This window comes from Adiantum capillus-veneris, chromosome 4, assembly GCF_014529385.1.
Source record: "Adiantum capillus-veneris isolate H3 chromosome 4, ASM1452938v2, whole genome shotgun sequence".
In the NCBI taxonomy this organism is placed as follows: Eukaryota; Viridiplantae; Streptophyta; class Polypodiopsida; order Polypodiales; family Pteridaceae; genus Adiantum; species Adiantum capillus-veneris.
The window spans coordinates 22,534,800-22,556,606 of record NC_140934.1 but is presented as its reverse complement, the minus strand read 5'-3'; the positions used below and the strand labels follow the sequence as shown (position 1 = coordinate 22,556,606).

Below are 21,807 nucleotides of genomic sequence, written 5' to 3'. Positions count from 1 at the left end.
TAGGAGATGCTGCCATTGTATTTTTCTAGGCAATCCGACCCTCTTTGTCCACTGTGGCCACATCCAGAACTGAAAGGTAGCCTCTGTAGCAAAGGATTCCACTTTCTTTAGTGCTCTCTTGCCCTCAGGTCTGGACTCCCTCTGGACAGTTCCACACTAGCTATGCAATGCAGGGCAGTTAGATTTCCCGAGGGGTGTTTCCAAAAAGTGAAAGTAAATAGATAATAAGAAAGAAATCAACAAAAAGGATAGATAGTAGTCACACGCTGGTGACATACCCCCCTCTTGAAACTCAAACGTCCTCGTTTGCATCTATGTCGTACATGCTCACAGTCAACACTGATGTATTCAACACCTGTCGACACATATACGACACATACATACTCATTGCCAACCCTGGTGTATTCAACACCTTGTCGACTCATGTATTGCCTGCGTGTGAACCCTGTCCCAATGACATAGTGGTAGCTTCGCACTGTGCCATTGCTTTGAGTCGCTAACTTTCCAATGACAAAATGGTAGTTGCACATTTTGCCACTGTCTTATAGTACACATTGGATCCCATAACACTTTCGAGCATACCCAAACCGACAGTTTAAGAATGCAGTTACACATGTACTCTTTAATAGAAGCAACTACTGTATCCTTGACAAACTGACAAGAAATACTCACTTCTATAGCACTAACCAAACTTTTGGACATTCCATAAGAGCAATTGCCAAACTGACAATCTGTACAGCTCTAACATTCATGTAACAGGTATTTCATTTGAGCTCACTCTAAATACCATGTACATCATTTGTTTCAAAAGCCATTGTCACACTGACAATCCATGTAGCTCTGAAACTCAAGGGGTCAAGGTAGGTTGCAAATCGAAGGCTTCAAGGTAAAGTGATAACACAGTTGGTGACTCTGCAAGTTCACCTTCTTCCATCCACTTAGCATCCATTGGTGGATAGTTTCTCAACTTTACTAAGTAACGCCTAGCAACCTTGCCTTTCACTTTCCTTTCTTTGTGTGCCAAAATCTGTTCAGGGACCAAGATCTCGTCAACTTCCTCGACTTCTGGCTGATCTTCAACTGGCATATCTTCTGGCACATCACCCACATAGGGTCTGAGAAGACTCACATGAAACGCATTGTGAATCTTCCAACTGTCAGGCAATTTCAGCCTATATGCAACATCACTGATTATGTCGCATACTTGAAAAGGCCCATAGTAACGCATGCTGAGCTTTGGAAACAGTCTTTCCTTGCCCTTCATCTTCTTTAACCTTGCCTTTTCAAAGCGTAAAAGCACCCAATCACCAAGTGAATATACCACTTCACGACGGTGACGATCAGCTGCTTTCTTTTGCTTTGCCTGAGTCTTTTCTAAGGCCACTTTGACCTTCTTGTACATTTCATCCATGTCCTGAACATACTTATCTGCTTCAAATATCTTGTCCTTTGTATGCAGTATGGGAGGAACTTTCTTGCCACCTTCAACTATCTCAAAGGGTGCCTTGCCAGTTGATGAATGCACTGTACTATTGTATGCATACTCCACCAATGGCAAATACTGCTCCCACTTTCCTTTATGCTCTGACACATAACACTTCAGCAGATCTAGGACAGCAGAATTTGCCTCTTCTGACTGCCCATCTGTTTGAGGATGAAATGACGAAGAGAATTTGAGCGTTGTGCCCATATTCTCAAACAAGCCTCTCCAGAACAAACTTGTCATGCGTGGATCACGGTCGGTAACAATCGACTGTGGCATGCCATGATACTTGAAAATATTGCTCATAAACAAGCGTGTCATATGATCTGGTTTTATCTTCTTCCTCACAGGAATAAAATGAGCCTGTTTGCTAAATCTGCAAATAATGGTCCAGATACCATCGTTTCCTGTCTGCGTTCTCGGAAGATCAAAGATAAAATCCATAGCAATACTTTCCCATGGTTTATCTGGAATAGGTAGTGGTTGCAATAACCCCTGGTGCCTTTTGCCTGTCAAACTTGACCTTCTGGCAAATTAGGCATTCTCGCACAAAGGCATCCACATCTCTTCTCAATGTAGGCCAGTAGAAGAATGTCTCAACCGCTTTAACTGTAGCATCGATACCACGATGCCCTGCATACGGTGGGACATGACTCTCTTCCATAAATTTGCGTCGCAATGGCTTTGTGACACACAATCTGCCATGCATCATCATGAACCCGTCTTTAAGAAGATAGTGTTCATGACGTTGTCCATCCATTAGCTGCTCGAAGACCCTTGCAAAATCTTCATCATTTGCATACTGTTCTCTCATATCATCAAGTTCATGATGATAAGGAATTGACACGGCTGAAATTTGTGGCTTCCTTGACAAGGCATCAGCCACAACATTCTTCTTGCCTTCCACATGCACAATCTGAAAATGAAACATGGACAAGATATTTGCCCATCGCATATGCTTCTCAGATAACTTTGTCTGTGTCAAGAAGTATCGCAAGGTCTGATGGTCCGTTTGGACAACGAAATCTGCTCCTAGCAGGTAGTGTTTCCAGCTTAAGAGCGCATGAATCACAGCCAGTAAGTCTTTCTCATAGACCTGCATGGTCATCTCTGGCCCTTGCAAAATTTTTCTCTCATAGGCTACTACCCTGCCATCTTGCATTAGCACTGCACCAATGCTACTACCACAGGCGTCGCACTGGACCACAAATGACTTCCTAAGATTTGGCAACACAATGACTGGATCTGAAGTCATCTTTTCCTTTAAGAGATTAAAAGCTGAAATCTCTTTCTGTGTCCATCTAAAGGTGACTGCCTTCTTTTGAAGAGCATGTAAAGGTGAAGCAATCTCAGCGAAATTTCGGATAAACCTTCTATAATAGGAGCATAGTCCCAAAAAGCTTTGGACATCGTGCACCGTCTTCAAATCTGGCCATGACTTGATCGCTTCAACTTTTGCAGGATCCATTCTGACACCATCCTTTGAGACAATGTGTCCCAGAAAGTGGATCTCTTCCAGAAAAAACTCACTTTTCTGTGCATTGATGAGCAACCTATGACTGCGTAGCTCTTCGAACACAATGGCCAAGTGATGCCTATGCTCCTCTTCATTCTTTGAGTAGACTATCATGTCATCAAAGAATGTACCAACAAACTGCTGGTGTGGACGGAAAATTCTGTCCATCATCCTATTGAACGTAGCAGGAGCATTTGTGACACCAAAGGGCATCACTAAAAATTTGTAAAGGCCAAACGTCTTCTCAAAGCAGTCTTGTGCACATCCTCTGATCTAATGCGGATCTGATGGTACCCACTCTTTAGATCTATCCTGCTAAACATAGCTGCTCCTTCTAATTTGTCCATAATATCATCAATTCTAGGTATAGGGAACCTATCTTGATGGTATTCTTGTTCAGTGCACGGTAGTCGATGCACATACGCCATGAGCCATCCTTTTTCTGCACCAACAACACTGGAGAACAGAATGGAGATGAACTGGGCTGAATCAGCCCCTTTTCTAACAGCTCTTGTACTTGGCCCATTATCTCTTTCTGTTGAGCCGCACTAACCCTGTATGGAGGCTTATTTGGTGGGCTACTGCCTGGCACCAAATCTATCGCATGGTCCTCGGGTCTCTCTGGCGGTAATTGAGACGGTAATGAATCGGAAAAACAGTCACTATACTGTTGTAAAAACATTGACCTTTCTTTATCTAGCACAGATAAATTTGATTCATCACAATCTGACACTTCACGTGCAAAAACCAAGTACGCAGAAAGATGCTTTTTCATTACAGAAGTAATAGCAGAAGCTGATACAGTGGGAATAGACTCCCCTTTAAGCTTTACATCCAGAATGTGAGTCTTTCCCCTGCTCTGTACAGTGATCTTTTTGTTGTAGGCATCCATGATTCCCTGTACACGAAACAACCAAGGAATACCTAGCAAGACATCACATCCGTCCAGTGGCATGATGTAAAATTCTTCAGCATCTACATAGGACTGGATATGTAGACGCAACTTTCCAATGATGGGTGTCACAGCCTCTGTATGGCAAGGACATGCCAAACCTGCCTCTGCTGTATACCCCATCTCTTCAGGTCTGATTCCCAACTTTGAAGCCAATTCTGGGGAAATGAAGTTGGCTTTGGCACATGGATCAAAGAAGATAAGCATTGTTTGATCCCTGACCTTTCCCCATGCTCTGCAAAGCTCACTTGCATCTGAATTTGGCTTGTCGCCCACCATATCTCGCACTAGACCAGCCATGGGCCTCTTTCCTTTCCTGTCCTCCTTGTCTTCAGAATCAGCTGGCCTTTTCCTTGTAGGACAGTTGTAAGCAATGTGGCCAGGCTGCTCACAAATAAAGCATTTGTTCTCTGTCCTCAGGACCTTCTTTTGCTCTTCCGACTTGCGAGGAAAACGTCTTTTCCATTTCTTCGCTCGTCCCTTTTCTGATTCAGCCGAAGCTTTGCCTTTCCCTGCGTTGGCTGGCTCCTGAGTCACTTTAGGAACCTCCTTGGAAACATACTTCTTCGCTGAATTTTTCTTGGCTGATCCTTCCTTGACGCCAGTATTGAATTCACAATCTTCTCCCTTGAGCAAACCATTGCCAGTGTTTGCTACCTCGATGAGCTGCGTCAAAGTAGTGACTTTGGTCTTCGTACAGTACTTTCTCAATCCTTTAGGTAGGCCACAACAGTATTTTTCAATCTGCTCTGTCAATGGCACAAACCTATAGGAAGTTACTGGAAGTAGAGCTTTCCAAAACTTCCGATTGTAATCATCCAGATGTTCCCCTTGTCATTCCGGAGGTAATGACGCAAACACATTTTCAGGTCCCAAAATAGCAGTTCCCTAAATTTTAGGAGATGCTGCCATTGTATCTTTCTAGGTCATCCGACCCTCTTTGTACACTGTGGCCACATCCAGAACTGAAATGTAGCCTCTGTAGCAAAGGATTCCACTTTGGCTAGTCAATGACCCCACTTGGCTAACCATAGTCCTTGTCCAACTTTAGTGCTCTCTTGCCCTCAGGTCTGGACTCCCTCTGGACAGTTCCACACTAGCTATGCAATGCAGGACAGTTAGATTTCCCGAGGGGTGTTTCCAAAAAGTGAAAGTAAATAGATAATAAGAAAGAAATCAACAAAAAGGATAGATAGTAGTCACACGCTGGCGACACCGATGCTGGATCTTTTGTGATCTGTGATTTAGCTATCCCACCTAGCTGTTTCGGATCCCATAGCATTTTATTTTGTCATTTTCGTTACTCTGACTTTGTATCAGATCCACCATATTGTAACTTTCTGGTCTCATAGGTCATCTGGCCTTCTAAAGACGTTAATATAACATTTCATTTCATTTCTCTCTCTCTCTCTCTCTCTCTCTCTCTCTCTCTCTCTCTCTCTCTCTCTCTCTCTCTCTCTCTCTCTCTCTCTCTCTCTCTCTCTCTCTCTCTCTCTCCTGCACACGCACACTCACATTTTCACCTTCTGTAAGTGGGTTTTTTATTAATCTGCAGGTTTCATACTCATTTTAAAAAAAAACCAAAGTGTCCTTCCATATACAATAAACTTGGAGCATTAAAAAAAGAAACGCTTGCGTTGAAGACCATCGAAGAAAATTTGCTAACCGTGCCGCACGGAGACCAAGAGAGAGCGCACGCGTAGATTGGGGGGGGGGGGGGGGGGGGGGGGGGATTTTTGCTTGCACACGCACGTCCACGTAACTGCTAGTTTGGGTGCGAACGTTGCAAAATCCTCCACGCTGGCCTTTCTAGTGTTTCGTCGCTTCAACTCCTCTGTCTCTTCTACGTTGCAGTGATGCATCCTCCAGCAGAGAGAGGCTCTCTCTCTCTCTCTCTCTCTCTCTCTCTCTCTCTCTCTCTCTCTCTCTCTCTCTCTCTCTCTCTCTCTCTCTCTCTCTCTCTCTCTCTCTCTCTCTCTCTCTCTCTCTCTCTCTCTCTCTCTCTCTCTCTCTCTCTCTCTCTCATGGTGCGCACATGTTGTGTTCACCTTGCCCGTCCGGTTGAAAAGGGTCCTCCACATCAGCAAGACCCACCACGCCCCTGCACTCAGCGAACCCCAAACCAAACGCCGCTACCGCAATGAAGCCCCCCCCCTTCCTCACGTTCAGCAAACGTTCGCGCAGTTCGCATGGCGGGATGTATTCTGACTTGCAGGTCTGCAAAGGCTGCCCCACAGCTGATGTGGAGCTCGGTGGTTCATGATTGCTCTGAGCGCAACAGGTCAGCAATACGTCACTTCAATCGCCTGCACGAACGGCCGCCTTCGTGTGCGCAAAGCAACAGTTCACCTTTGCCCGTTCATGGTGCCAACGATCGCAGTGCCAACGTTCCATGTGCGCGTTACATCTCCCTCTCTCTCTCTCTCTCTCTCTCTCTCTCTCTCTCTCTCTCTCTCTCTCTCTCTCTCTCTCTCTCTCTCTCTCTCTCTCTCTCTCTCTCTCTCTCTCTCTCTCTCTCTCTCTCTCTCTCTCTCTCTCTCTCTCTCTCTCTCTCTCTCTCTCTCTCTCTCTCTCTCTCTCTCTCTCTCTCTCTCTCTCTCTCTCTGTGTGTGTGTGTGTGTGTGTGTGTGTGTGTGTGTGTGTGTGTGTGTGTGTGTGTGTGTGTGCACGCGCGCGCTTCGCACAGAGGGAAATATAGCGTGATGCTCTAAAGGTAACCTGCGATTGGGTGGATAGGCTAACGTCGTAGGAGCTGTAGGGATTGACATGGAGCTAGCCATAACCCTCTATTTTAATGTCTCAAGTTGATCTTGTGTTCTTGGGACTGATTATGAGCACCGTTGGTAGGGATTGACATGGAGCTAGCCATAACCCTCTATTTGAATGTCTCAAATTGATCTCGTGTTCTTAAGAATATGCTAAGGAGGGACTGATTATGAGCACCGTTATGATGTCATGCTGCAACTTCCTTCGGACTTGCAAGTAAGAGGGTACACGCTTAATAGATTGCAAAAGTTGTTGATATCCCATTGAATCTGAGGCTTAAACTAATAAAACCACTCAATGCTGCATATCACATCACAACAAATGTCTGATGAAAGTTGCATTTTGAGCTCCATCAAGGCATCTCTAGTTCTCAAACTCTCATCACCCATTTTAGTGGTTCAAAGCTTTCCTGAAAGAGGCAATAATACCACCCAAATCTCAAAGTGGAATGTGTACTGACAAATGTGCTGATCCATCCCTTCCTCCTAGTGACAAAGACAATAAATGTGAGCCTTATCTATACCCTCATCTTCAGGAAACCTTTATTCTCTGCCAATGGCACCACAATACCAAGTGAGAAATACGAATCCATACATCTTGGGCACATCGTAAAACCATCTAACAAAGGTGTAAAATATTATGTTCATTCCTAAAAGCAGTGGACAGGCTGAGCCATGTCCTCTTTGTATCCTGTCTCACAATGTCCATCATAAATTACTGTAACCACTTATGCTAAAAAGTAAGGTGATCAAGCACCCACAACAAAGGCAAATAATAGTGCGTTCTGTACAAGAATTTGTGACAGCATAGTCCCCGCATGAAACTGCTCCTTTGCAAAATGTAAATGTTCACAAACCCTCCCAAAAGCATGGAGACAAAACCATTAAAGTGCAGTATAAGAATCTACTCAACGAAATCAACATTGGCTTACTCCAACCACCAAACACTAAAAAATACTCATGCAGCTGCAGTGTCGATATCAAACCACAGTATACTCGAAACAGCTGCTCTTTACCATGCAAAATTTCAAAATCCCAATAACAAGCATCACATTGTGACCCAAGAAGGAGATTCGAGACTGGTGATTGTACAAACATGACACAATGACCAGAAAGGAGACTTACCTTCTATAACCTGTTTGTAAGCCAGCTCTGATGATCAGGCCAGACACTGCTAGAGCAGCAAGAGGGTCAAGAAAGTGCCACCCTAGCATTGCACCTCCTATTCCAATATTCAAATTTAGCAACTAACTACAAAGTCATCAAAAAAACCTAGGAAACCACTAGATGTTCAGGATCTTACCAACCCCAAGAAGAGCAATTACTGATGAAATAGCATCGCTCCTATGATGCCATGCATTTGCCTTCAGCAACTCACTTCCACGCGCATCCCCCACTTTCTTGGTTATCCAGTATAATCTGCACAAGCGAACCAGAACCACGATTTACAAAAAGACTAACATTCCGATGCTTACAATATTAAGGCATAAAAACACACCCTTCCTTCACACAAATTGAGATCACGATGGCAGCGAGTGCTAAACCCTGGTGCTCCTTGTCTATTCCATGATGGTGCCCCCCCGAGGCATGCTCATGTCTAAAGAGTTTGGTATAGTCTGGTCCAGAATCTATGTTGGAGGTTAATTGTGTGACATCTGTTGCAGATAGCAAATCCTGTTAAAAACAGTGCACATCAAGCCACCTCATGGCAACAAACTTAAGGCTAGTGCAAGGACAACTCGATGAAAACACATCACATGCAACCTGCAGCATTCACTAATCCATTTTGTGGTGTGAACATCAACAAAAATAGGAAAAAAGTCTACACCAACTCCCTCAAATATGCAACAAAAAGAGCACTTGCCTGTAGAATCTCAAAAGCATGCCACGCAATTCCACCTCCAGTCAATAGCAACATACTTGAAATTGCTAAGGCCCCCAGTGTCTCAAATTTTCCATGTCCTGCATAAGCAGTCCAACACCACATAAATAACCCAAACCAGAAGACAGCACTTTGATCTTTGACAATCATTCTACTCAATCTGAGAGCAATATACCATAGGGGTGCATTTGATCCTTTGGGGCCCTGGCTGCCTTAAAAATCCATAATGCCACTCCACTCAGAACCTGTACGTACCAACATCGTACAGGTGACTAACATGACTATATGAGTAATGTGAAACATAAGGTTAATCATTTACTGCAGAACGTTAATCAAAAAAATCAGTAAACGTATTACCCGTGTTTGTAAGTAATGCAACCATCTTCAGTTGAATTTAAAGTTCATGTAACCAGCAAGCCACTGGCGAGGCAGTGAATCCACAGCAAACACATGACTGAACTTGAAAAACTATTAACACTTGAACTTCAGAGAGACAAGGAGTGAGGGAGTTCCACTCCCAGATACACTAGCCCCTAAGACTTTTTATATTGATAAAGTCACTGAGTACAGCTGCCGGGGAGTCACTCTGCAACTACTCAACCATGCACTAATCTCCCATAAGTGATCCCCTCCCCCTAGGGTTGGTATTTAGAGGCACTAAGGCCCACAAGCAACATTGCTAAAAACAAGGCACCCAAAAGAAACATTGCTCAAAAACTGAATCTCACGTGCACATGGCTCTATGTGCCACATGGACATGCTTCATCGACTTCCAAAGCCAATTTTCCATCTATCCCTAGATAGGAGCGTCTAGATTCCTAAGAGGATTAGTACTGGAAATTTTGTGAGCCTATTTGCAGGACCTGCATGACCAAACGAGTCCATTAGATTAGGTTTTCCAGTTTTGGAACCCTCTTGCATACATGGTTTGTATAAGCATTTTACAGATGATGTTACACAGTGGGCATTTGACATCTCCAATCTAGACCTTGTCGATGCTAAATTTCGACAGGACAGAGAAGAGGCGAGGAGGTAGGGGGAGGATTCGACTATATATTGTAGGTCTAGGTTGAACGAACGTGTAGTCCAGTTGGTTCGTCAAATGGGTCAAAGAATTGTGAATTATCATCAGAAAACCCCCATCTGTGTAGATTTGCACATTTCCCCAACCTGGCACAAATTTTCCGACTTGACCCAAAAAAATCCACTTTAAAGGGAACCCATTGCCCAGCATTTCTCATAAGTTTTGCAAGAGCTAGTATTCAGCCCAGCATTTTTGCATTGCATCTGCAAGCTTTGCGTTTCGCTCCGGGATCCCAGATTTCAGTAGATCAGCCCAGCATTTTCAGATCTCAGCCCTTTCCCTAGCCAGAACCGGCCCAGATCTACTAACGCTAGCCTCTCCGTTGCACCCCGGTACTTCGGCAGCTAGTTGAGCCTCTTCTCAGCCATTCCGGCGCCGCATCGAGTGCTCCCATTGCTGTCCATCATCGGCTCCATCATCATCTGCGTTTCAGCCCTGCTTTGCATGACAGATCTGTTGCGTTTTTGCAGCCAGCTTTCAGCCCTTGTTTCCTCCATAATTACCCGGAACGCGGAACAAGAACGGCGACGGGCCTCCCTGCAAAACGGGGGAACGGCAAGGGGTCCGGAACGGGAACGGCGCGGAACGGGAGGTATTAAAAAACCCAAATAATGCAATTTTTAGCGTTATGTGTTTGAACTTTGAATACTAGTATTAGAGTCCTTTGACTCTAATACTCACAAAAAACATACCATTCCACCTTATTATGGCTTGATTGCATCGTGTGGTGATGCGCGGTCATAGTATGTTCACAACAGACACAATGCATGCTTGAGATAAAGAGCTTGAGAGAGGCTTCACTTCTTGAGACCAAGGGAGAGAGAGCTTGAAGCCTTGAAAATTGAGGGCAAGCCCAAGAGAGAGAGCTTGAGAGCTTGAGGCCCGAGCGCGAGGGTAGAGGAAGAGAGAGAGAAAGCCTTGAGGCTTGTTGCATTTGGGAAGGAAAGGGGTGGGGGGGAGCAATTTATAAGGAAAAACACACACCCAAAATCTGCCCCTTTATGCTTTCTTACCATTGCTGCCGTTCCGGGCCGTTCCGAGACGTTCCGGCCCCGTTCCCCCCTGCCGTTCCGGTATTCCCTGGTCTGTCGGAACGCCTGGCCGTTCCGGGCACCTGCAGCCAGCCGGAACGCCGTTCCGGCGTTCCAGGCCTTGGTAGGGGCGTTCCCCGATAACTCTGGTTTCCTCTCACATCAGAAAATCAGTCCCACATATACCACTTGGTGGCCATCAGCAACCCCTCATCAAGACGGATCCAAAGGTGCAAATCAGCCCTGGAGGAGCTTCACCTTGAAGAGTTACCGCGACGACATTCCCCATTCGAGTCAATAGAGTTTGCATTGAGGTATTACATGTGTGTACATTCCCTTTACGCAATCAAAAGCAAATACCACATCGGCAACGGTGTAGGGGGACCTTGAGAGGGTTGGTTGGAACCCCATCGAATGTCTCTCTCTCTCTCTCTCTCTCTCTCTCTCTCTCTCTCTCTCTCTCTCTCTCTTTATCTACAAGGAAATAAAAGGAACCATCTCTCGTGCTAAGTAGCACACATTAACGCAAGGAAAGAAGTAAAGATTTATGGAAGTCTAAAGTCTAGATTAGATCTTTACCATTTCGATTCCGCTTCACCTGACCCTGACACCCAAAAGTCTTCAAAGTCAATTGCTTTCATAGCTGGCCCGAATAGCTGCCATGCCAGCACGTCCGTACACTCGCCACGTCAGCCCACGTTTTGCGGCGCGAATTGTGGCGCAATTCCCGACGTGAAATCTAGGGCTAAATCCAAGCCGTATGGTGCCACGTCGGCTCCTCTGTCCAGTCCTCAATCGGTTCGAGTCATGTCACTGCTTTTTGCTCTTCATCACTTGATTGACTTTTTGTTCAAGAGCGTCGTCAAACTCTTCTTGCGAGTACAATTTCTGCTTTTCTGACCTCGCTTTTCTTTTGTCTTCATGGCCAATTTGAGAGGTGAGGTGAGTGCACGCCATCTCACCATAGAGAGTGAGCGGGTGATTCTTCAGATACTTTACGTATTGTTGGGGCAAAGGCCTCTGTGGTTTGCCCGGCCGCCCAGGCAATGGGTGCCCGCCCACTTTCTGTACATTGATATAGTTACAGTGTATAGGGGGCTGCTCATACTTTCTGAGACTCCCCACCCATATCTCTGTGTTGTGTCGTCCTCTTGCTCACTGCACTGCACACGCGCATTCGCGCGCTCTGCACCATGCCTCATAAGTGGTATCAGAGCTCAACGCCTCCCGGTCCGCTCTCGATGGCGTGTACACAAGCTTTGAAACAAGCTAAGGTTTTGAGCATTAGTCCGTACAGAAAAATTTGAGAGCTCAACTGTGGAAAATTTGCTACACATTGAGCTCCTAAGCTTGGGCAAGGAAAATTTTGCAAAGTAGGTAATGCTAAGTGAGTTTACACAGCAGTGTTGAAGTTTGCAAGAAATAGCCCTGGAGTTTTTTGACAGAGAGCGTTAAAAATTTTAACGCTACTATGAAGCTTAGCAAAGCAATAGCGTTGGTTTTGTTTTTAGGAAGCAAACCATTGGATTTTTTTCTGCTTCTCTAAGAAGCGCTACAGAGAAGAAGAGGAAGAGAGATCGTTTGGAGATTCTTGGAGCTCTATAGCAACACACAAAGAGCAAGAAGAGCATAAACACCGTGGGCTGTAACAAACTGCTGACGTGTCGACCTACTGAAGAACGGAGCTACCGGCCGAGGGGCCTAAACCCTAGAAGAAGCAAAACCAGCAACAGTGGCAGATTTTCGAAAATCACATTGGCTGATGATGTGGCAAATTTGTGAAAATTACGCTGGCTGATGATGTGGCATGCTGTACGGATTTCTGCGTTTTGCGTTGACTGCTGACGTGGCAGTTGTACGAAATTCCGGATTTTACGCTGGCAGCTTTTGGCATTGCTTTTTGAACTAGAAGCTTTTAAGTTTTAAAGGCTTTTCACTTTAACTGCTTTTCAAGCCAAGGGCCTTTAAATATGAGGTTAGGGCTCATTCTCTGGCATGCTTCTTCTGTCACAAACGGAAGCGCATAACAATATAAAATATGCTCGGATAAATAGAATTTATCACTTAATACTGAAGCCAAAGGATATAGAGAGAAATAGATAGAGAGAGATAGAGAGTGAGAAGATCGACACAGTACTGGGGACCAGAAGATGGGCTGGTCCCCTTTGGAGAAGGTGCAGAGTCTAGAGTACCGGCTTGTACTGTGTTGATGCAATATAAAGAAATACCGAAAGGGGAGCCAAGGTTTGGGGCCAATACTCTCTGGGTGGAATTCCGCCACTCCGTGTCACGTGTCGTCTCTCTTTTTCAGTTAGTTGTTATTGAAGTTCTAAAAGTCTGTTCAGTCTGTTCTGTTCTATTGGCACGCGGTGCCCGTCTTGTGATAAGTGGTATCAAAGCATCAGGCATGTGCTTTTCTGAAAGCATACCGGTTCTACAAAAGAGCGGACAGAGCTTTTTGGAATTTTATTTGAGGTATCTTCGTCCGCTTTTCTGGCAGCATATCGGTCCTACAAAAGAGCATACAGAGCTTTTTGGAATTTTATTTGAGGTATCTTCGCCAACCCGGACTTATTAGGCACTCCCACCCTTACTTCATTGCGCATCGGGCACGCTCCCGTCTTCATCACAGTGTCTTACAGGGCATAAGCCATAAAGAACCCAATACTTGGAATTCATGGATTCAGCAGAATATTTGCAGTTTCTGCTCAATGAGCTTCACAACATTCTTTCGCGGCATCCTCAGTAGAATCTTCCGATGCTGCAAAGTTTTCAACATTTTTTAAACTACATGTTACCCCCTCTGATGCCCCAGGTGGTACCTCCTCCTCCGGCACCAGAAAAAGTACGAGAGCTTCCAACCGGCAACCTTCTCAGCCGTCTGTTCCGATCGGGGGGAGTCTTCAGGAATATGGTGCATCCATCTGACCCTGATCCAGTGCAACGGTGTAACAAACTTGGACACTCCAAGTCAAGAATCAACCGCGACAGCACCAAATAACCACTTCAAAACAATTCACAGATCACAATAGATTTGCACTGGCCCGGCGGAGTTCCGTGCCTAGAGATATTGGCCCCAAAGACTGGCGCCCCTTTCGGTATTTCTTTTTATATTAATCAATCATCAAAGTACAAGAGAGCGGTTAGGGTTTCACTCTCAGACTCTGCGTCCAGATGCTCTGAGAAGTGAGGCCCTCACCACTAATTTAAAGGTTACAAGGGATGCACAAAAGCAGAGCCCCAAAAGCTTTTAAAATCAAAAGCATCAGTTCTCTCTCTCTCTTAGAGAGTCTTTTCTCTTTTTTTTTATAAAAAAAAGCAAAAGCAAAATTCGCGTCGCTCATCATTTTCCAAAAAAAAAATAAAAATTAAAATAATCCGCCTCCGCGATTTCCGGAATTTAGGGTTTTTGGCAAAAATTAGGGTTTGCAGGAATTTTAGGGTTTCTACTGTCCGCCACGTCATCACTTTGTGACATACCCCCCTCTTGAAAGCATTGTAATCGACCGCGATTACTGCCTGCAAAACCGACAAAAGCCATAAACCGTCTTAGCAGACACTGACTGTTAGTACCTACGTACTAGGAACACACATCTAGCACATGTACAAAATCGACAGTCACATCACACGACATCACAGGACATCACCAGACATCACAGGACATCACATGACATTCAACATTCATTCGGATCTTAGACCATGATTTATCGGCAATGTAGCTAGCAATCACATCTAGGTCCAATCGGGACCTCATCGATGTCCGATTGACTAACCCCTATTGCAACCATGTCTATTCGAGATCAATCAAACCAAAATGCTGCAGTCATTTCGTCTATCAGTTCCTGCACTCACAAGAAGTCAAGAACAAATCAGTATCATAATCAGGAATTCCATTTTATAAAGTCATCCAGCAGAATACTGTCAGCTCTCAATATCCTTGAAGCTCAAAGAGACATCAGTGACTTTAGTATCAAAATCGAGGCATCTGTTGACAAAGGAGTGGAGTGACTCCCCTCTTGTGCATCCCACTGCACCAGATCTCCGGCCAAGCTGAATTCTGGGTTCCGTTTGGAGTAGACTATGCTAAACCAAAACATCGAGGTAAAGTTTCACAATCCGAGGAGTATCTGCTAGGTCCTCCTCCTCCATCCACTTCGCATCAAATGCAGGAAAGTTCTTGAACTTAACCAAGAACCGCCTTCGGACTTTACCTTTCTTCGTATCATTATGTGCCAAAATCTGTTCAGGAACAAGGATCTCCTCGTTTTCTTCCACTTTGGGTTGCTCATCAGGCTCCCCATCATCAGGCACATCACCCTTAACAGGTTTCAAGAGACTCACATGCAATGCATTATGAATCCTCCAAGTATCTGGCAGTTCCAATCGGAAGGAGACATCATTTATCTTGTCAGTGATCTGGAAAGGTCCGTAGTATCATATACTAAGCTTTGGAAAAAGCCTCTCCTTTCCCTTTTTCTTTCTTAGGCGTGCCTTCTCAAAAGTAAGAGCACCCAATCATCCTCCTTCAGTTTCCAGTCGCGACGATGGCGATCCGCTGCCTTTTTCTGTCGTTCTTGAGACTTCTGTAAAGTCTCGCGAACCTTGGCAAAAGCCGTATCCAAATCTCGCGAATATTCATCCGCTTCAAATTTCTAATCTTTCGTGCTCAGGAAGGATGGAACCTTCGCAGCGGTTTCAACAATCTCACATGGCATCTTCCCTGTCGAAGAGTGTATCGTGTTATTGTAGGCAAATTCCACCAAAGGTAAGTTCTTTTCCCATTGAGTCTTCTGATGCGAGATACAAGACTTCAATAAATCTAAAATCAATGAATTGGCAATCTCAGATTGCCCGTCAGTCTGCAAGTGGAACGATGACGAGAACTGCAACCGCGTGCCAATGTTCTCCCAAATTGCCTTCCAAAACAAACTCATAAATCTGGGGTCTCTGTCGGAGACAATCGTCTCAGGCGTGCCATGTAATCGGAAAATCATCGTGATCATTCTGTATTCTCGTGAGATTAAAAAAAATGAAATCCATTTCAATATTTTCCCAGGGGCGGGTGGGTATGGGTAAAGGCTGTAACAATCCCTGTGCCTTATGTTTGTCAAACTTGACCTTCTGGCATACCAAGCAACTGCGCACAAACTCTTCCATATCCTTCTTCAGTCTCCGCCAAAAGAAATCTCTCTCTACCCCTTTCATGGTGGTAGCAATGCCGCGGTGACCCGTAAAAGGTGGACAGTGGCAATAAGTCATAACCTTTTCCCTCAACGGCTGTGTAACGCACAACATAGTCTTTTTCATCAAGTAGCCTTCCCGAAGGGAGTATCCAGCTACTGTCTCCCCATCCCGTATCCGTGTGAAATATCTGCAAAATCTGTATCTGTGGCACATTGATCGACCATATCCTCGAAGCTCCTATGATGTATCGCGGAAATAGCCAGAACCAACGGTTTCCGAGACAAAGCATCTGCCACCACATTCTTCTGTCCCTGCACATGGACAATCTGGAAGTGAAACTGTGACAAGATGTTCGCCCACCGCATCTGCTTTTCCGAAAGCTGCTTCTTTGACAAGAAGTAGCGCAAACTCTGATGGTCTGTAAAGACAGTAAAATCCGCTCCGAGTAGGTAATGCCGCCACTGAGTAAGAGCGTGGATAACCGCCAAAAGCTCTTTCCCATAGATCTGTGCTGTCATCTCCGGCCTAGAGAACAAACGGCTCTCGTAAGCTATGACATGGCCTTCTTGCATCAAGACCGCACCCAGACTACGACCACAAGCATCACAAAATACTTCAAATGACTTCTGCAAGTCCGGCAAAGTCAAATTTGGTCCTGTAGTGAATTTCTCTTTCAATGTCTGAAAGGCAGTCACCTCTGTGGGTCCCCACGAAAAAGGTACTCCTTTCTGTGTCAAGGTATGCAAAGGGGAAGCAACCTCTGCAAACTTTCGTATGAACCGCCTGTAGTACGAACACAGTCCCAAGAAGCTTCCAACTTTATGGACATTCCTCAAATCGGGCCAATCACGGATAGTCTCTATCTTGGCCGGGTCCATTTGCACTCCTGCTGCTGACACAATGTGTCCCAAAAAGTGTATCTCTGGTAGGAAAAAAATTCACTTTTCTTTGCATTAATCACTAACGTGTGATCTCGTAATGCCTGAAAGACTTGAGGCAGATGATCTCTGTGTTCTGCCTCATTCTTGGAGAAAACAATGATGTCGTCAAAGAAAGTGCCAACAAATAGCCTGTACTCTCGAAAAATCTTGTCCATCATCCGGTTAAATGTCGCAGGAGCATTGGTTAAGCCAAAAGGCATCACCAAAAACTCAAATAACCCAAAAGTCGTCCGAAAAGCTGTCTTGTAGACATCTCCTGGCGCTATCCTGATCTGATGATATCCACTCTTCAAGTCAATCCTGCTAAAGCACGAGGATCCCTGTAACCTGTCGAGTATATCATCGATCCTAGGAATCAGAAATCTGTTCTTGATGGTGATTTCGTTGAGAGTGCTATAATCGATGCACATTCTCCAAGATCTGTCTTTCTTCAAAACCAACAACACTGGAGAGCAATACGGTGAAGTACTAAGCTGGACAAGACCCTTTTCCAAGAGGTCTTTCACTGAGTTCATAATCTTTTCATTCTGTACTCGGCTCACACGATAAGGTGGCCGATTCGGTGGCGTGCTTCCAGATATCAGATCAATGGTATGATCTTCAGGCCCTCTCAAAAGCAATCGGCATGAGCGTGGAGAAAAAAAAAAAAAAAATCTTGGCGTTCTTTTCTTCAGGTCAAAACATATTCAACCTTTTATCCATCGTTCAGTTCTCCCAAAAGAATGAGTAAGAAAACTGAAGTTCATCAAGTACAATCTCTAAGCCCTTCATTTATCAAAGTCGCTTTCTCGGCCCGGTAGTCAACCACGGCATAGTTCTTGTGGTACCAAGGGATCCCGAGTAGAACGTCACTCGCGTGCCCTGAACACCCCTATCATTGCAAACAAAGTTTTCCAATGCTCGGTGTAATGGCAACATCCCATCCGGGTGCCAGTCGAACTACCTCCGCCTGTGGCGTCAGTCTGTCGGGCGTAGTTCCAAATCGAGCCGCCAATTCCAAGTGAAAAGAAGTTGGCCTTGGCTCCTTCAAAAGAGCTTCCTGATCCTTCACTTTGCCCCAAAAGCGGCAAAGTTTGTACTTTCATTCATTAGATTCGGTGCAGGTCCCACGCCATGTGGTACCAGTTCTGCTTTTCTATCTGCCTTTTCTGCCACATTCCTCAGCTGCTCTCAAACTCTCAGACCTGTCGTCGTCTTTATCATTCTGTTCTTTCTGTGCCTTATCAGGGCACTTCGCGGAAATATTTCCATGTTCCCCGCATCCAAAGCACTTCCCCTCTCTGATGAAGCGAGCTCTCTCCTCAGGAGTAAGCTTGGGTCGTGCATCCTTTTTTTTCTTTGGGTTGCTCTTTTTCATTCTACTTTCATTCCCAGAAGTCTGTTCGGCTCGTTGTGTCATGGCCTCATCTGTGGGGTAGGTCAGACTGCCAGAGTGAATGGCAAAGCCCCGCTTCGCATGACTCATCAACTCCTGAATAGAAGCTGACTTCTGTTCCAAGCAGTGATCTCGGATCTCTATAGGTAGACCCAAGGTAAACCGCTCAATCTGTTCTCTGAACGAGATCTTCTTGAATGAAGAGGCGGGTAGAAAAGAGCTCCAGAATCTTTCACAATAAGAATTCACTGTATCGCTCTTGGTCATCCGGAGATGGTTCCAAGCAGCTCGTATATCTCGCTCAAACTCTTGAGTCAACCAAGAAGAAATAAAAAGTCTCTTGAATTTCAGCCATGTAACTGGCACAGTCTTGCTTAATAGAAGCGTGGACCACCAAGTACGAGCATTCCCCTTAAAGTAAGAGGCAGCTCTCCGAATCTTGGAGTGCTCTGAATAGCGTCCTCCCGCGAAAGCGATGTCAAACTGCTGTATAAAAGACAAAGCCTTCGAAGCATCTGAGTATCCTGAAAAGTATCAAACTTGATCAAGTGGCCACCTTCCTTAAACTCTCGGACTTTCTTGCTTTTATCTTCGAGAAAGTCATGCTGGTTGGCTTTGTAAAAATTCTTCTTGTTCGCATAAAACTTTCCGTCATCGGAATCTGAGCTCTCTGTAGACGAGTCCTCAGTAGAACTGTCAGTCTCTGGGCGAAATGTAGCCTTCTTTGCCTTTTTCTTGCCCGTTCCGAAGCTTTGTGTCTTGCTTCGCTTTTTGCTTTTTTCTGTCTTCTTCGCACTAATCCGAGGAGCTAGAAGAACTGTCAGAAGAAGAAGAAGAAGAACTAGGTACTCCTTCAAATCGAACATGCTTCTTCCGTTTCTTTGCCTTGTCAAATGTCAACCGACGACCCAAATATCCCGGGAAGTCAGTGCCTTTCTTCTGCTTTTTGCCGTGCTTTTTTTTTGGCTTTCTTTTGCGTGTCAAAAAGCTGAGCAATCCGTGCATCAACCACGTTCTCCAGTTCCTTCTCCGTATATTTCTTGGAGGCAGAAGGTTTCTTGAGAGCGGGTTTCGGGAGTGGTGTTGTGGTTCTCTGCCACTTCATCTCTACCTCTTTCAAAGAGGTCTGGTTCATATATTTTGCCATCTTCGGGTCCTTGGCAAAATTGAGCATCATCTTTGTTGCATCGCTGATCAACTGGCGACGCTCTATCTCTCGCCGCTCCGCCTAAGTAGGCCAAGGCAGGCCATACTCTCTGCCTGAATCTTCATTGTGATCCCAGCCCGCATCTCCAAATGCAGAGGGAGTCGACTGATCATTGCCTGAAGCCATAGGTGCCGCGGAAAAAAAAATTTGGGGATCGGATTTCCCGTAGAAGAGAAATCGGCCGTGCTCTGATACCACTGTAACAAACTTGGACACTCCAAGTCAAGAATCAACCGCGACAGCACCAAATAACCACTTCAAAACAATTCACAGATCACAATAGATTTGCACTGGCCCGGCGGAGTTCCGTGCCTAGAGATATTGGCCCCAAAGACTGGCGCCCCTTTCGGTATTTCTTTTTATATTAATCAATCATCAAAGTACAAGAGAGCGGTTAGGGTTTCACTCTCAGACTCTGCGTCCAGATGCTCTGAGAAGTGAGGCCCTCACCACTAATTTAAAGGTTACAAGGGATGCCCAAAAGCAGAGCCCCAAAAGCTTTTAAAATCAAAAGCATCAGTTCTCTCTCTCTCTTAGAGAGTCTTTTCTCTTTTTTTTTATAAAAAAAAGCAAAAGCAAAATTCGCGTCGCTCATCATTTTCCAAAAAAAAAAATAATAATAATAATCCGCCTCCGCGATTTCCGGAATTTAGGGTTTTTGGCAAAAATTAGGGTTTGCAGGAATTTTAGGGTTTCTAGCAGAAATTAGGGTTTCTGCTGTCCGCCACGTCATCACTTTGTGACAAACGGCCTTTGCCACCGCCATTGCCTCCACCACCACCACCACCACCAGGCTACAATGGTTGGAGCCCATATGGATACCCTTATTATCCATACCCGGGATATGTGCCTAACCAACCCAAAGATTTCAAAGATGGTGGCACGATGGTCAAATTTTTCACTTCGATGTTTGAAGTCTCGATTTTGGCAGAGTGGGGCAACTTGAAAATGCTTGCCACCGAAACCATGGACGAATATAACCAAAGGTTTCTCGACGGTGTACCTTCCGGTGTCTTCTTTAGATCTATTCCCTTGGAGGCCCAGTGCGAGCGATACACCATTGGACTACCATCACCATTGCAGGAATATTGTCTATCCAAGCAAGTCTCTACCATGCAAGAACTTATGGACCGTGCCGCAGTCGGCTACAAACTGATGAAGGGAAAGCTAGAGTTTACCACAGAAGAATCTCCGGCCGCTAACCACAACTATCGACAACAACGAACAAATTCTCGAGTGTCTTGTGAAAATCAACCGCAAAGGCCTCGTTTGACGCCTCAACAACGAGACACCTTACTACAAAAAGGCCGATGCTTTGGATGCTTTCAAACAGGGCATAATCATTCTAATTGTCCCAAACGCACTGATAGACCAGAGGAGCGGACGCCTGCACCAACGGTCAACAGAACCCCAGCGCCACCTCCTCCTAAGAGAGCTAGACCCGCTATTGGACTAGTTCCTGATATTTATGGTATACGCCTTGAGAGTACAAATGAATTGTGTCGAGCATATGGCAAAGTCAATGGCTTCAAAGCCCTTATTTTCTTTGATCCTGGAGCTACAGAGAACTTCATCCATCCAAAATTTTTAAAGCAAATGCACTTTGATTATGATGTAGAGGGTGGAGAAATTGAAGCTGAGCTAGCCACGGGGCAAACTCCGATAGTAGTACCGCTCATTGGTGCTCTTCCAGTGACTATTCAAGATTATCATGGAAAAGCCGATTTCCACATCATAAAGTTGGGCAATTGCGACGTTCTCTTGGGCATGCCTTGGCACGACAAGAATGATGCGACTCTCCAGGTTCGGAACCGAACCATTACCGTGATGCAGAAGGACAAGCCAATCGTCCTCAAAGTTCGGTTGTCCAAACAAAACCTCGAATGAACTCTCTCTATTTGTTTTTCTTTATAGCTAGAAAGTAATGTTTGAAAATTTATTTGAAATGGAAAGTATCTATTTTGAACTTGTTTTGGTGCCGATTTGAGATGTTTGACTTTGGTTTTAATACTGGTTTCAATGACTGGTGATTCTACTCCCGGGTGGAGTAGTGAGAAATGTTGTTTTGCTATTGTTTGAACCTCCGAACAACGCAGACGGGATGTCTGGGGAGCGTTTGGTTGTATGCTTGTAAAATAATTGTTGTTGTGACTCCCGGCCCGGACCTGGATGGTTATGCAGGAGGAGTATTAAGAAGTCTGAGCAATGGTTACTCTCAGCACCTCCAAACAACGCAGGCTGCGGTCTGGGGGGCGTTTGGTTGTAAAAGGCCTCTATATCTCCCGGCCCGGACCTTTTTAGGTTATGCGAGAGGAGTGATGAGGGAGTCGTTGAATATCTCCCGGCCTGGACCTTGTTAGGTTATGCGGTAGGAGTGTTCATCGGCG

The 21,807-nt window shown here is 45.1% G+C and overlaps 1 protein-coding gene across 1 annotated transcript in view; it reads right to left on the bottom strand.

The window, feature by feature from the left end:
* The window catches only part of LOC147458859 (Cation efflux family protein), a 99,083-nt gene that overhangs the window by 64,918 nt on the left and 12,358 nt on the right, over window positions 1–21,807 (bottom strand). Inside the window, exons 2-6 of the mRNA XM_086510283.1 lie at window positions 8,774–8,843; window positions 8,581–8,678; window positions 8,215–8,390; window positions 8,020–8,135; window positions 7,842–7,938 (exon numbers count right to left, since the gene is read on the bottom strand). Coding sequence (XP_086366409.1) covers window positions 7,842–7,938; window positions 8,020–8,135; window positions 8,215–8,390; window positions 8,581–8,678; window positions 8,774–8,843 — 557 coding nt within the window. The remainder of the gene's footprint in view (window positions 1–7,841; window positions 7,939–8,019; window positions 8,136–8,214; window positions 8,391–8,580; window positions 8,679–8,773; window positions 8,844–21,807) is intronic.